This window comes from Lepus europaeus, chromosome 1 (genome assembly GCF_033115175.1).
Source record: "Lepus europaeus isolate LE1 chromosome 1, mLepTim1.pri, whole genome shotgun sequence".
Taxonomy (NCBI): Eukaryota; Metazoa; Chordata; class Mammalia; order Lagomorpha; family Leporidae; genus Lepus; species Lepus europaeus.
In genome coordinates this window covers 74,522,820-74,537,657 of record NC_084827.1, presented here as the reverse complement: position 1 = coordinate 74,537,657, position 14,838 = coordinate 74,522,820, and the positions used below count along the sequence as shown (strand labels likewise).

Genomic DNA, 14,838 nt, shown 5'->3' with positions numbered 1-14,838 from the left:
GTGCAGTCCACCCCAACACGCAGACCCTTAGGAAGGTGTCAAATGAGCCCAGCTTGTCAATCACGGGGCACAGTTGGACCCTGGCTAAATTCTATCAAATGGGCAGAGGAAGATAGGGTCAGGAAATTAAAGGCAATGAGAAGCCATGTCCTCAGCAGGTGAGGTACTGGAAATGGACCTGCCTTTGTGGCGTAGGCTCCCCGTGGCCCCAGCCCTTATCCCCCGGGGAGAAGATGAGAAGGCAGGCCACAGGCCACCTGCTCCAGAACTACAAAGACACTCGTGATGCGAAATCAATTTGCTGGCAGCCTGCTAATGAGCAGCATCCTGTGCCTCCCTCCTGGTGTGGTGCCCATTCCCTTCATTTCCGGGAGGCATTTTAACTCCCATCAGTGCTGGGTTTTGTAAGGCAGCCATGACAGGCTCATGGAATAACCTTGTCACACACAAGGAGTCCACGACTTAGACAATCTGAGGAGGGGAGACAGAGAGTGGTGGAGGAGAGGGACAGACCCCAGGGACTGCAGGGCCACATGTCCTGCGGCAATGCTGGGTTAGTCTCTGTCCCCAAAGGAAGCTGTTGCTGTCAGAAAAAAAGATGCAGCTGAATTGCACAAGGAAACCTGTGGGACAAAAGCATTTGATTTAGCCTCAAAAATGGAGGCATCCTCCTTTCTGAATGGCATCACCGGAGAGCTACTCTTGGGGTCAAAGGAGAGCAGCAAGAGGGGGAGAAGGGGAGAAGGAGAGAGGGAAGGGGAGAGGGAGAGGGAGGGAGGGGGAGAGGGAGAGGGAGGGAGGGAGGGAGGGAGAGACAGACAGACCGACAAGACAACAATAGGGGACAAATACAAAAGAAATGGCAGCAGAGTGCCCATGGAGACACACCCTCTGAAGGCAGCCAGCACCTGTTCTCTGGTGCTCTGGCATAGTAGGCTAAGCCTCCACCTGCAGCACCGGCATCCCATATGTGTGCCGGTTCCTGTCTCAGCTGCTCCACTTCTGATCCAGCTCTCTGCTATGGCCTGGGAAAGCAGTAGATGGCCCAAGTCCTTGGGCCCCTGCACCTGCGTGGGAGACCCGGAAGAAGCTCCTGGCTTTGGATTGGCTTGGCTCTGGGCATTTGGGGAGTGAACCAGAGGATGAATGACCTTTCTCTGTCTCTCCTCCTATCTGTCTATAACTCTACCTCTCAAATAAATAAATCAAAATCTTAAAAACAAACACAAAGACCCTAGGGTTCCCCATCCATTAAGGGGAGAGGGGAGAGGTAACCAAGCAGGTTTTGCTCACCTGCTGGGTCCTTCCCCTTAGCTTGCCCTAGATGAAGTTGCCTGCAATGCCAATCACCGTGTGGGCACTAGTTTGTGTCTCAACTGCTCCACTGCTGATCCAGATTCCGGCTAATGGCTGGGGAAACCAGCCAGAGATGGCCCAAGTGTTTGGACACTTATGTGGGAGACCCAGATGAAGTTCCTGGCTTCAGCCTGGCCCAGCTCTTGCCATTGTGGTCATCTAGGGAGTGAATCAGTGGATGGCAGCTCTCTCTCTCTCCCTCTCTCTCCTGTCTCCTCCCCTGCTCCCGGAACTCTTTCAAAATAAATCTTTAAAAAAAAAAAGAAATTCAAGGGTACTTGTGATAATAAAGCCCAGATAAAAGCAAATTTAAAAGAGGTCAAAGTAATTAACTTAGCCAACAGACACATGGAAAATTTCTCAGAATTATGAATTAGCAAGGAAATGTAAACTGAAACCACACCGAGCCAGCACCCCATTCCCACTAGGAAGGCTGTTATGAGAAACAGAAAATATCAAGTATTGGTGAGGAGGTGGAGATTCTGGAGCTTACACTTATTGTTGGTGGGAATGTAAAATGTCATGACTGCTGTGAAAAACAGAATGGCAATTCCTCAAAATCTTAAAAATAGAATTACCACAGGATCCAGGAATTCCACTCCTAGGGACACCAAGAGAAGTGGAAGCAGCTGGCACAACAGAGATTGGCACACTCCTGCTCATAGCACCAGGACTGACAGCAGCCAAAGGCAGAGGCAACCCAAGGGTACAAGCAGAATGGTTAAGCAGAATGCTATTTCTACCCACAGTTGGATATTAGTAGGCTTGAAAAGGACGGAAATTCTGACACAGACTACAATAAACCCTGAGGACACTGTGCTAAGTGAAAAGAGCCAGGCACAAAAGGTCAGATACTTATGATCCAACGAGGATGATGGGCCCAGAAGTAATCGAAGTCACAGAGACAGAAGGTAGCAGGGTGGCGGCCAGGGGCTGGGGGGAGCCAGGAGTTATGAAAGAGGAGTTCATGATAGAATGGGTGCCGAGTTTTGGTTTTGCAGGATGAAAGGGGTTCTGGAGATGAATGGTAGTGAGGGTTGCACCAGCATGTGAATACTCTTAATGCTGCTACACTGAGCGTTTCAAAAATGGTTTAGAGGGTACCAGCGTGGCGGAGCAAGTTAAGGCGCGGCCTGCGACACCAGCCCTTGGCTGCTCCATTTCCAGCCCAGCTGCAGAGGAGGATGGACCAAGTGCTTTGACCCCCTCGCCCCCCAACGTGGGAGACCCAGATGAAGCTCCTGGCTTTGGCTTGGCCTTGGCCCACCACTGGCCATTGTGACCATCTAGGGAGTGAACCAGCAGATGGAAAATTGGTCCACCTCTCTGCTGCTCTCTGTAACTCTTTCCAATAAATAAATCTTCACAAAAAATGATTTAGAGATTAATTTCAGGTTATGCACATTATCATAACCAAAACAATTAGGAAAACACAGTAAATAGCTCCGCCTTTTGTTCCCTCCAGGAAGCAGGGAGAATAAAGACGCGCCTCCACAAGTCCTCCATAGAGGAACAACACGTGGATGGAAGCTTCTCGAAGCCCAGCCTCACCTGCAGAGCAGACTCAACCCTAGGTCTGCCTGCAGAAGCCGCAGGAAGCCACTCACCTCACTGAGGTAAATAAAGAAAGAGCAGGTGGATCCATCCACTCCGTAGTCTGCGTAGCAGGGATCTGAACGCCACATATCTTTCATCCACTGAAACAAGAGCAGATAAGAGCATCTCTGAGCAGCCTAATCCCTGTGCACCTGCATAACATATTCTATGGAGAGGATCAGAGGGGATGGCTCAAGCTGGGGCCTAAAGACAGTCGCAGAGTCACCGGGTCAGGGACGAGATGACCAATGCTCAACTGCGGTCGTGATGCCGCGTCACAGCAGAGGTACTTAGGGTAGAGAGGCCAGGAGAGGCAATGTTTATGGGACTTTTACCAAGATCAAGTGCATGATAGGTCCTTGCCTCCAAAGGCCCCCTGAGAACTGCTGTCCCAGCAGTACACAGCCTAGAACCCAGAGAGTGTGAACAAGGACTTGGGTGCAATGCACATGCAAGCATTTATAGGTGCCCCCACACAGATGATGTAAATGGGTCTGGGGTTGGTCTCATCAGGTATGCTGGGGCTGGGGCTGGGGCAGGACACGGGAAGGCAGCTTCAGACAAAGCAGGAGGCTGACTGGCCCAGGCATTTTCAGTCTGATGAACTCTATGGAGCTGGAATCAGCAGAAAAGTGTCGTGATGGTCAGAGTCCAACACGGGTGGCAATGAGGCAGGCCTGAAGTGGCACGCCTCACAGGTTCACGTGCCCATGTGTATCAACCAGGAGGGAGAAAACACCATGGTGCAGGGAAGAAGCACTGCTCTGTTCTCACCTTGATCTTCCCTTCGCAGTGGGGGTAGCCATCCATAGGAGGCAATACACATTTTTCTTGAGCTCCATTAATGATATCTGTGAAGGAAAGCAAAGAATACCATGAGATGCATACAACGCAAGTTTAACATCTCTGCATGCAGAGAAGCAGAAAACAAAACACAGTGGTCTACATCAATAGGCAGCCGTGTTCTGACCCAGGGAACCCTCCAGCTCCACGCAAGATAGGCCGATCTGTAGTGAGGACCAGACCCAAGCACAGCCCCCTACAGGGTGGCCAGAGACCCATCATGTGCATAGCCTGACTTGCCGTATTTTTTATTTATTTTTTTGGGGGGCAAACAGGGAGGTTTTATTGGCATTACGACGGGCTATCCAGAGCTGGGAGGTGTTGGCTGCCCTCCCCATGGCTTTGCTCTGCTCACTACAGGAATTGGGAACCACACTGTGTCCTGCTCTTGAACAGTCCCACTGAAGAAAGCAGGTAGGAGGAAGGTGGGGGTGGGCACCCTGTTGGTGGGCACCCATGTTGAGGCCTGGCCACGTCGGGTCACTAGGAACACTGACAGAGACACACATGGGAAGGAAATGGGTATCTAGAATCAGCACCGGTGCTGGGGGTGGGATGGAACTCCGGGGGTGGTCCTAGAGCTTGCAATCATTGCTAGTCCAAGCAAGGTCCTCATGTCGGATAGCAAAAGCACCCCTTTTGGAAATTCATAAATGGGAGACGGAAAAACCAATCAAGCAGTGAGAAGGAGACAAAGCCATCAGGCCAGGATGCTCTACCAGGGTTGGTTGGGGTCCTGGAGGTGGTGCAGGCAAGCTGAGGTCTTGAGCTAACTACACGAAGTCAGGCGCAGCAGCTCAGGAGCCATCAGGAGAAAGAGGGGCACCCAGTGCTGTGTGCAGCAGAGCAGGGAGCCGGAAGACACATCTCCACCATCCTATGTGGCTGCCACTCTGGTCCCATTAGGTACAGCTTTCTCGCAAACAGGGTTCTTGCATGTCCACTAAAGTCTGTATTGCTGTCAATATTTCCTTCAATAAACTCCCTTTATACTGGTTAGCTTGAGTGAGTTTCTGCTCCTCCTAACTAGTCAAAACTAAAGCGAATACATTTTTTAAAGATATATTTATTTATTTGAAAGAGTCACACAGAGAGAAGAAGAGGCAGAGAGAGAGAGAGAGAGAGAGAGAGAGAGAGAGAGAGAGAGGTTTTCCACCCGATAGCTCAATCCCCAATTGGCTGCAACAGCCAGAGCTGTGCCGATCCGGAGCCAGCAGCTTCCTCTGGGTCTCCCACGTGGGTACAAGGGCCCAAGGAGTTGGACCAATTTCCAATACTTTCCCAGGCCATAGCAGAGAGCTATGAAGCAGCCAGGACTCGAACCAGTGCCCATATGGGACGTGGGCACTGCAGGTGGCGGCTTTACCTGCTACGCCACAGCGCCGGCCCCAAACGCATACATTTTTAAAAATAGATTTCTTTATCTATTTGAAAGACAGAGGTGAGGGAGTCGGCAGGGAGAGGGATAGACTTCTGTCCACTGGTTCACTCCCCACCAGCTGGGGCTAGGTCAGACGGAAGCCAGGAGCCAGGAACTTGCTCTGGGTCTCCCAAGTGGGTGGCAGAGATCCCAGCACTCGGGTCACCATCTGCTGCCTCTCCGGCACATTAGCAGGAAGCTGGATTGGAGCAGGCGCTCCTGCATGGGGAATGGGTATTCCCAGCTGTGGTTTAACCCACTGCATCACAATGCCTGTTGCCCGTCTCTGCTTTCAAAAGCCATGAGGTCTGACGGGACCACAGGTAAACAACTGAGTGACAGTGTAGCACATTATGACATCAAGACTGAGCAAGGGAAGGACACAGTCCAGTCTCAAAGGTCAAAGAAAGCCTCCTGGATCCAGACATTCAAGCAGAGCGGGGAAGACGAAGTAGGAGAGAGTGAGACACAGGGGCCCTCCGACTGGCACGCAGAACAGTGAACTACTAAGAGGCCAGAGCCAACAGGCAGGCCAGGGAAGTCACAGTAAGGACCTGAGTGTTTATCTTAAGGATGTACATGAGTAAACAGAGGTCTTAACGAGGGGATGGTTAGGATCCTATTTTTCTATAAAATTATAATTTTTGTAGGAAAACAGAATGGTCCTAAACTTATGTGCTTCTGTTTTTAGATCTTTTCAATTGTCAAGAAATGCTTGGAAAATGTCACCATCATTTACTGTAACAGTTCTCTGCAGACCAATCAGAAATTAGATCTCAGACTGCAATATTATTTGGCCGAAGTATTTGATGATACCTTATAGTTTGTTGGGGCTAAAACTAATGCTAAGGAGGATTTCAGTTTTATCTGTCCCTTGAAAACCAGTTTTCTTGTTAAACTGTAACAAATTCTTGACCTCTTGATTCAACATTTTTAATGAGCCTTTTTTTTAAGATTTACTTTTTATTTATTTGAGAGGAACAGTTATGGAGAAAGGAGGAGGAGGAATGAGAGAGAGAGAGAGAGAGAGAGAGAGAGACAGACAGACAGACAGAGAGATCTTCTAACTGCTGGGTCACTCCTCAAATGGCTGCAATAGCCAGGGCTGGGCCAGGCTGAATTGAGGATCATCTTCTGGGTCTCCCATGTGGGTGCAGGGGCCCAAGGACTTGTGTCATCTTTATATATATGCAGACAGACCAACAGATTTGAGAGGAAGAGTTACAGACAGAGAGAGGGAGAGACAGAAAGCAAGGTCTTCCATCTGCTGGTTCACTCCCCAAACGACTGCAACAGCCACAAAGCCAGGAGCTTCTTCTGGGACTCCCACATGGGTGTAAGGGCGCAAGTACTTGAGCCATCTTCTGCTGCTTTCCCAGGCACACTAATTAGAAGGTAACTGGATCAGAAGTGGAGCAGCCAGGGCTTGAACTGGCTCCCATATGGAAAGCCGGCATTGCACCTGCTACGCCACAACACTGGCCCTAGCCTTCTACTTTTTAAGGATAACTAGGTTATAAAAATCAACATCTACCTTTTTCTGGGATCAGTGGCAATGTTGTTTTCATAGTTAAAATGGGAGTCATTTAGCTTATCAAAGTCTCTGTTTCAGGATCCATAGGGTGAGAATGACTGCACCTTCAATTCCTGCCATTCTTATTAAAGTTACCGTTTATGAAGAGTCTGGCCCAGCACTCCAGGGCTGACAACCAGAGACCAGAGCAGGTGTTGAGAAGTTGTCATTCGCTGTGTCACCCCACACAACTCCATTCCCTATCTGCAGGAGCGTGGTATTCCAAATGCACAGGCACTTCTGGATAAACGGAGGGTTCCCCTTATCCCACTTGCAAGTGGAGGCCAGCTCCAGAAGATGGACACAGCGCCTCAGCAAGGTCAGAGGGCTCGCCCTGGACTCTTACTCCCATCACTGTTGGCAATTCTGACTTTCTGGGCAACAAGGACAGAGCAAGAAAGCAGCAGCAGGGGCCCCGGGAAAAGCAAGCAGAGGCTGTCCAAGGCCAGGTTTGGGATAATCAGCCTAGGGAACTCTTTGTGGGGGAAACTCCCTTCTTCCCTTCTACAACTACTATTTCACTTCCAGAATGTTCGGGATGGAAGTTATAGAAGCCAGAGGCTGCTGCGTTGGTGATGAGGTGGCTGGGGGTGGCACTGAAGAGGACTCAGGGAGTGGTAACACAAACGGGCCCAGGAAGCTAAGCCCTCCATGGATGGTGTGGATCCTCCTCATTGAGAGCTTCAAAGAATTAAAACATTTTTGCCATGGGTTCATCAACTTGTTCTATGAAGGACCAGACAGTAAATATTTTAGGCTGTGTTGGCCACACAGTCTCTGTTAGGACCCAGCTCCACTGTTACAGCTACAAAGCACCCACAGTCACTACGTGGATGGAAGGGTGGTGGGGCTGTGTTCCAATAAAGCTTTATGTGCGGGGCAGGTGACTGTTGTAGCCGTGAAGATGCTGCTTGGGAAGCCAGCACCCCAGGCTCCTCTGCTCTCTCAGCTGCCTGCTGCTTATGCACGTCCTGACAGGCAGCAGGTGATGGCTCAAGTCCTCGTGTCCCTGCTGCCCAGGTATGGGCATGGCATAGGCTCCTGTTCATGTCTCTGCCACCACAGTGAGCAGCTCCACTGTTTCCTTTCTACACATCCAACTGCCCGCTCAGGGCACGAGGCACCCATGGGGAGGGCTGTGTCTTCTTGCTGGATCACCAAGGATACGGTGAAAGCAGTTTGGCTGCACAATGACAAACACGTTCCTGCCTGCCCCCAGGGGCCTGACTCCCAGACTCGGGAAGAACTAGGTTAGGCAGAGACACCTGCTAGGCCTGGGTTTTTGTTCTTTCTCCTTAGCTTCTCAGGAAAACCAGCAGGGCCTCTTTCGTGACTGCATTCACCTACAAATCAGTTTTCTCTGCATTACCGAGTTACCCAGTGATGGGTCTGGACAATAGACTTCCTGAGGCTTTGGTTCAATGGCAGTGCAGGTTCTGGTGGGAGAGGCATCTCTGACTTGGAGGAACCAGAACTGACGGCCTTCCCAGAAGGCCATTGGGCTGTTCCCCTGACAGCCTGGGTGAGACCCTCCGTGCAGCCCGAGGGCTTTTGTTTCCTTCTTGGAGGATTGCCCTCCAGTGTGTTTCTGCCATGATGACAAAAACTCAAACATCTTTTATTAGTGTGTGTTCACAGAAGACTTTCCCTGCTGTGGAAGAACTTCTGATCCCAGTTAATTAACAGAAACCCAGTTTACGGTTCAGTTTGATCCCTCCCAGCCCAAATTGCAATCAATGTCTTTGACCCAAAACTGCATCTTTGCACAGATTCTGCAGAACTGTCAACCTGGTATGAGCACAAAAGGCAGGTTACGCAGCCATGGAGGTGCTGTTGCCTTATCAGTCACTTGTACCTGTGCCCTATGGTGCAGGTGCAAGGATATTGGGTTTATCTAAGAGAACACACATTGCTTGCTCCATCAAAAATGTGCAAGACTGAAGAACAGCAGCTAGGGAAGACAATGAGGAGCCTTGCACTGGATGTGTAAAAGCATCGGACACACAGAGTGGGGCACTGGGTCAGAGGCCCCCTGTTACAGCTGTGCCTATAACTGGGTGGGACAGGCACTGTGGAAGCCAAGACAGGCAAGGAAGGGAGGGAGGAAGGGAGAGAGGGAGGATGGAGAGGTAGGGGGATGGTCAGGGCAGACAAGGCAGGAGTTAATGGTAAAGACATCTCTGACCAAACAGAAGCAAGGGGACAGAGCACAGGAAGCCGAGGCCGAAGGAGGGATAGAGCCTGCATCCACACGACACGTGCCGCTCTTGGATGCCATCACACTCAACCATCCCATCTTGCTAAAGGAAGAGCGTGACCTTGTCTGATAGCTTTTGATAAACAGAACCTTTAAAATCCTCAGCACCAACCCTTGGTTGCTGAGAGCCTGCTGCCCGCCCTGGGGCCCCAACATCAACACTGGGTCCCCCGAGGGGCTCAAGTGAACAGTGCCCCTTATGGCTCTCTCTTACAGCCATCCCCAGGCACCCTCAGGGCGTGGCCCAGGCACAGCGGGGACTCCGCAGTGTTTCCCCTAACAACGGACAGAGCAAGTGCACAGACCCACCGAACGCCAGGTGCAAACCCCACAGACAAGAGCAAAGTGTCACAGAGAGCCAGGATGAAAGCCTGGGCCAGAAACCAGGGAACATGGCATAGCGGCAGCAGTGAGACAAGAGTCCTTTCTGATGCTCAGAGGGGACGTGGCCCATCCCCTGCTGCAATGGGGGCGTTGACAAAGAGGCTAGCCATTTGGGAGATCTTTAATGAATTAGCATGTTAACTGCCCGATGCTTTTACAAATGCAATCCAAGGTCACTGGGTACCAGACAAACTACTTTCAAACACCCCAGCTTGATACACATGCATACATAAAGATACTTATTTATTCATTCACTCAATTATGTATCCATTGGAGAGGCACAGAGCAAAGCGAGAGGCTGTGAGTGCTCTCCCTGTTGCTGGTTCACTCCCCAAAGACCAGCAAGGGCCAGGGCAGGGTGTGGCCAAAGTCAGCAGCCAAGAACTCCACCTGGGACTCCCACAGGAGCCATCACCTGCTATCTCTCAAGATGCACGTTAGCAAGAAGCTCGAATCAAGAGCAGAGCCAGTCCTCAAATTCAGATCTAGGAATGCAGGCATCCCAAGCATCGTCTTAACTCCTGGGCCAAATGCTTGTCCCTGTTGTATAAGTACCATCAATTCTCAACTACACAAAGTCATAGAGCACCCCTATCGCACACACCTCGAGTTAATAACAACTACTCCTCACCACTGAACTCCTCACTACAGTGTCAACTGCAAATATAGTTACAAAAAGAGTCTACAAAAAAGACTAAACAAATAAAAATGAGACTGCAAATCAGGTGGGAGCCTTAATGTTGATTCTACCAATGCTTACGTGGTACCACATGACCAGGGACCCAGCCTCCTTGCTGCTGGGGGAGGAGGATTAAGTGAGGCAGGGAGTGATTGGGGAAGGGGAGACAGGTGTTGGGGTTGGGGAGTGAGCCCCACACAGGAGGCGAACATCTCAGAGTGAATTCTGGCTCCAGTACGAAGTCCTACAGCTTTGTGGATCACAGCAAAGATACCAAGCCTTAGAAGCAGCACTTCTTGCTAAGAACTTGTAGAACACAGTACCCTTGACTCTTTCCCCCAGAACTGAACAGGCATCTGTCAAGTTCAGGGTGTCAATTCTCTCACCATCACGATTTTAAAGTGAGATTACAAAAAATGGAGAGTAATAGCAAGAAAGGTGTATTCAAAATAACTCCCACAGACTTCAAAAAACATAACCATCTGTCCATCCCTGGAAGTTTTAGGAAACTGTGTTCAACTTCCTCACCCAGCTGCTAAGTGGTGACAGCTAAGACAACCACCTTCTTAGGGCTCCCATCTCCCAGTGATACCTGACAAAGTGGCCTTTCTCCCAGCACACCCGATGTGAACATGCAGCCACGCATGTCAGCTGGCCCCTGCAAAGTGCACCCACACGAGGGCACCACTCCCCCAGCTGCTCAGCAACAGCAGGGAACCAACTCCATCTCTGCACTCAGCCTGGAGACTCAGCTCTTGCCAGCATCTCCATCAGCCGGCCTGTGCTGATGGCTTCAGGAGCTAACAGCAGCAAATTGCACAGAAATCAACCACAGCTAGAGACAGGCTCCTGTTAAAAATGACCTCACCAGTCGTTCTCAGCTTGGCAAATAATCATTTAAGGCTGCTTAGCATTTGCACTAGGAAAAAAGTGATTTAATTTCTTTAACTGAGTCAAGTACATAAAATCCAGGCCCAGGGTCTCCATCAAAGGCACTGGGGAGCTGAGATTTGAGTAATGGGCAAGTCTTACACATGGGCCCCTAGAAATGCTTACAAGTTCCGTCTTCTTTACCTGCAATGCTTGGCACCAGAACTGTCTCAGATTTTAGTTTTTAAGCATTTAGAATACTGTCCATGGACTCTCCTGGCTAAACATTCCTTCTCCAAAAGTCCAAAATCTGAAATGCTCCGAGAGAGGAAATGTTTGGAATTTTCAGAGCAGGGATGCACAACCTTACTGGGCACTCTGGAGAGGCTTGCATTTTGTTGTTTTCGTTTCATGTTTTACCCTACTAAGCTGTAAACGCAAGCATCATTGGGTCAAAGGATTTTAGAGCTGCAAGGGAGTTGTACAACTGTGTTAGTCACCCTCTCCTTTGCTTCCTTCAGCCTGCAGCCTGTAGAGATGAAGTGTCTTCTCCTGATTAGACAAAATTCACGGAGCACCTGCCATGTGCGAGGCATGCCATGTGTTCCATGCAGGCCTTTGCCTCCTGGGTCGAGAGAATTTTGACTATCCTGTTTCAAGGGACTGCACAGCACAATACAACTCATGCTCTGGGTAGGAAATTTTCGGAGTGAACTCTAAGGAACAAAATGACAGCCAGGTTCTTATTTCCCTCTGAAAAAAAAAAAAAAAAACCAGATCCTAGGCCTCATAGACTTGCTAAATAGAAAGCTGGAGCTATAAGACTGCTCAGGTACAAATACTATGGATATAATGGATGTCAGTAACAAAATCGTGTTCAAATATAGCTTCTGATTATGCACACGTTTCCCGGAATGGAACCAACACATAAGATGAAGAAAGTTGTGATGCCTCTGCAAACACACTGCCAAGAATCAACAGTGCTGTACAATTTCAATTTAGCCAAAACACCCCTGATTATTTATATCTCCCTTCATCACACACTGTCAATTTTCTGTTTGCAGAGTTATCTGCCTAATTGAGCTTCTAAGTCAGCATTTATATTTTTTCCCCTTTTGTTGGCATAGTAGTATTAAATGGATGCCCTAGGGCAGAGATTCTCAGCATGATGCGCAGCGTATATAAAAATATCACACACACACACACACACACACACTCCACCCACATTATCAGCTCTCCACTCTGCCAAGTGCCCAGCCACTGCTACTAGGAATGCTCACGTGGAGAGAAGGTTGCTGATCGCACTCCTAGAAGCACACGCTCTCAGTGTGCAGAGAACAGCTGGGGTTAAACAACTGCCAATGACATGACAAATAAGAGAGCTTATCATGGCAGACACACACGATGAGGTTGGCCTCACCTCATATGAAACGGCTACAATCAAAAACTCAGACAATCTCAAAGGTTGGCAAGGATGTGGAGACAACAGCAGATGCCTTAAATGATGCTGGAAGGAGACGTGGTGCAGTTGCTTTGGGAAGGAGTTTTATAAGTTCTTACAAAGCTAAACACAGAATTGTCATCTGACCCAATGATTCTACCCCTTGGTTTATACGATGGAAAAGAAAACACACATCTACACAAAGACCTGCACATGGACATTCACGGCCTTCTTCATACCATCTCAAAGCTGGAAACAATTCAAGTATCTATCAATCAATGAACATCTTATTCACAAAGTGGAATATTTTACCATTCAGCCATACAAAAAATGGCACGCTAACACATGCTACAGCATGGATGAACTTTGACAGCACCCTGCTCCATGTGATATGGGACTGGTCAGGGAGAGAGACTAGGTTCATGAGCTGGAGGCCACACCCTCCCCTTGCCCCCGTGTAATCTCACTTGTATCCACCCACCTGTCAATCAGACTATACAACCACTCCCCTTTCAGAAGTGAACAAGAGGCCTGGAGCTCCCTGGGCCTGACCCTCTCTTGCTAGCCCTCTCACTTGCAGCCTCTTGCCTGCATCTGGCTCACCTGCTTGCGTTCTCTGGCCTGCTCCTGTCTGTCCTCGACTGGTATGGAGATCCTGCTTTTCCTTCTTGGTCCACTAACCCTTAATAAAAGCCCTTAAGTCCTTGTGTATTCATCTCACTCTCTAAATAAATTCTAAACCTTACCATGCTCCCTGTCTTGTTTGGGCCTGCACTTAGAATTCTTCTCTAGGTAAAAGGCAAGAACCCAAAATACTAATTTTGGCCTAATTCAACCCACAACACATGGATCCAGGAAATCACCAAGGCCACATATTGCAGGATTCCACTGACATGAAGTGTTCAGATAGGCACATCAACGAAGACAGGATAGAGGCTGCTGAGGGCTGGCAGAGCTAAAGGTGAGAGGCAAGAGACGAGGGATAGCTCAAAGGTTCCCAGCGCTTTTTCCTAGGAGATGAAAACATTCTAAACTCGATTGTGGTGACAGTGGCAGAACTCTGAATATACTGAAAACCCTGGGATCAGACACTCCCAATGGGTGAACTGTATGATACATGAAATATATCTCCATGGAGCTGTTCCAAAACTCTGCCACCGATTCACTCAACAAACACTATACCTAGAAATGACCATCTGCCATCAGTTTAGTAACTTCTTGAGACACCAGCAGAGGAACACAAAACAATCTCTGCCGTGAGGGAACCTCGGATATACTTAGCAACTCAGCATTTGCTCTCCACAAAAGACAGTGAGGAGCCCAAGGCCATCTACAGGGACTACTGTGAACAAAGGGAACATTGAAGGGGGAAGAGAGACCGGCTGCAGGGGCTGGGGGTGAGGGGTGGGGACAGGGAGAGTGGGGGAAGAAGGAGGGGAAGAAAAGGCTTCTGGGACTTGGCAGCCATTTTCTAGTCCCCCAGATCTCTCCCTTCATCCCACAATAAAGGTTTCAGCTGAGCTACTCAGCTGGGGCCTCCTGCAACTCACTATGATTGAGTGAATAAAACTGAGGCCAAGGAGATATGAGAAGAAATTCCTGGTCATCTCTTCACATCTTAACAATCTGCCCGGCTGAGTCAATGGTTGTAACACCCATCTCCCACCTCTCAGCTCCGACACTTTACCGTGGGCCTATATAGGCATGCAACGGCTCAGAAAGATGGGATGGGTGTGATGCTGAATGGCAGGGAGAGAAGGGAAGCTCTGTTGGCCTGGACTGCTGGCTACAGGATCATCATGGGAAACAGAAGCCACCCTCAGGCTCATTCATATACTACATTTTTGGGTCTCTGCTCTACCACCTTAGTTCATACCTTAAATAATCACCATATACACATGAGATGGGAGTTGAAGTCTAAAATGCAAGCAGGAGTAGATAGGGCAGAAAGAAAATGCACTCTCGGAACAACAGTAAATATAATGTCAACCAACACCACCCAGACTGTACCACCAGCACCTGGGACAACATAAGCATCTACATTATCTCAGTTAATTCACACAAGAATCCTAAGAGGTAAGTACCATTGTCACCATTCTATAAAAGACACTGAGGCTTAGAAAGATTGGGTAGCTTGGCCAAGGTCACGCAATCAACCAACCATTCTTCACCCCACCTGCATATCTGAACATCACGTTAGCTTTAAAAACCGTACCTTCCTTCCTTCCAAACATGGTGGAAATGGCACAGGGAATGGTTTAGCCACTGCTTTTTTTCTGTGTTCCTACCCTAGCCTATCTCAGGTGACCAGGGAGCAGCCACAGTCAGGAACCAAGAGACGACACCGACATGCCATGGGGACACTCAAGAAGAGGAAAAGTCAGAGATGTCAGGCGGAGTTGTGTTTGGCCAGGAGGGT

General features: G+C 49.2%; 1 protein-coding gene across 4 annotated transcripts in view; it reads right to left on the bottom strand.

Moving 5' to 3' along the window:
- MGAT5 (alpha-1,6-mannosylglycoprotein 6-beta-N-acetylglucosaminyltransferase) overlaps window positions 1-14,838 on the bottom strand; it is a 372,713-nt gene that overhangs the window by 147,644 nt on the left and 210,231 nt on the right. For all 4 annotated transcript variants that reach the window (XM_062199312.1, XM_062199298.1, XM_062199317.1 and 1 more), the window contains 2 exons: window positions 3,727-3,803; window positions 2,964-3,053 (listed from right to left, as the gene is read on the bottom strand). In XM_062199312.1, the coding sequence (XP_062055296.1) occupies window positions 2,964-3,053; window positions 3,727-3,803 (167 nt within the window). The remainder of the gene's footprint in view (window positions 1-2,963; window positions 3,054-3,726; window positions 3,804-14,838) is intronic.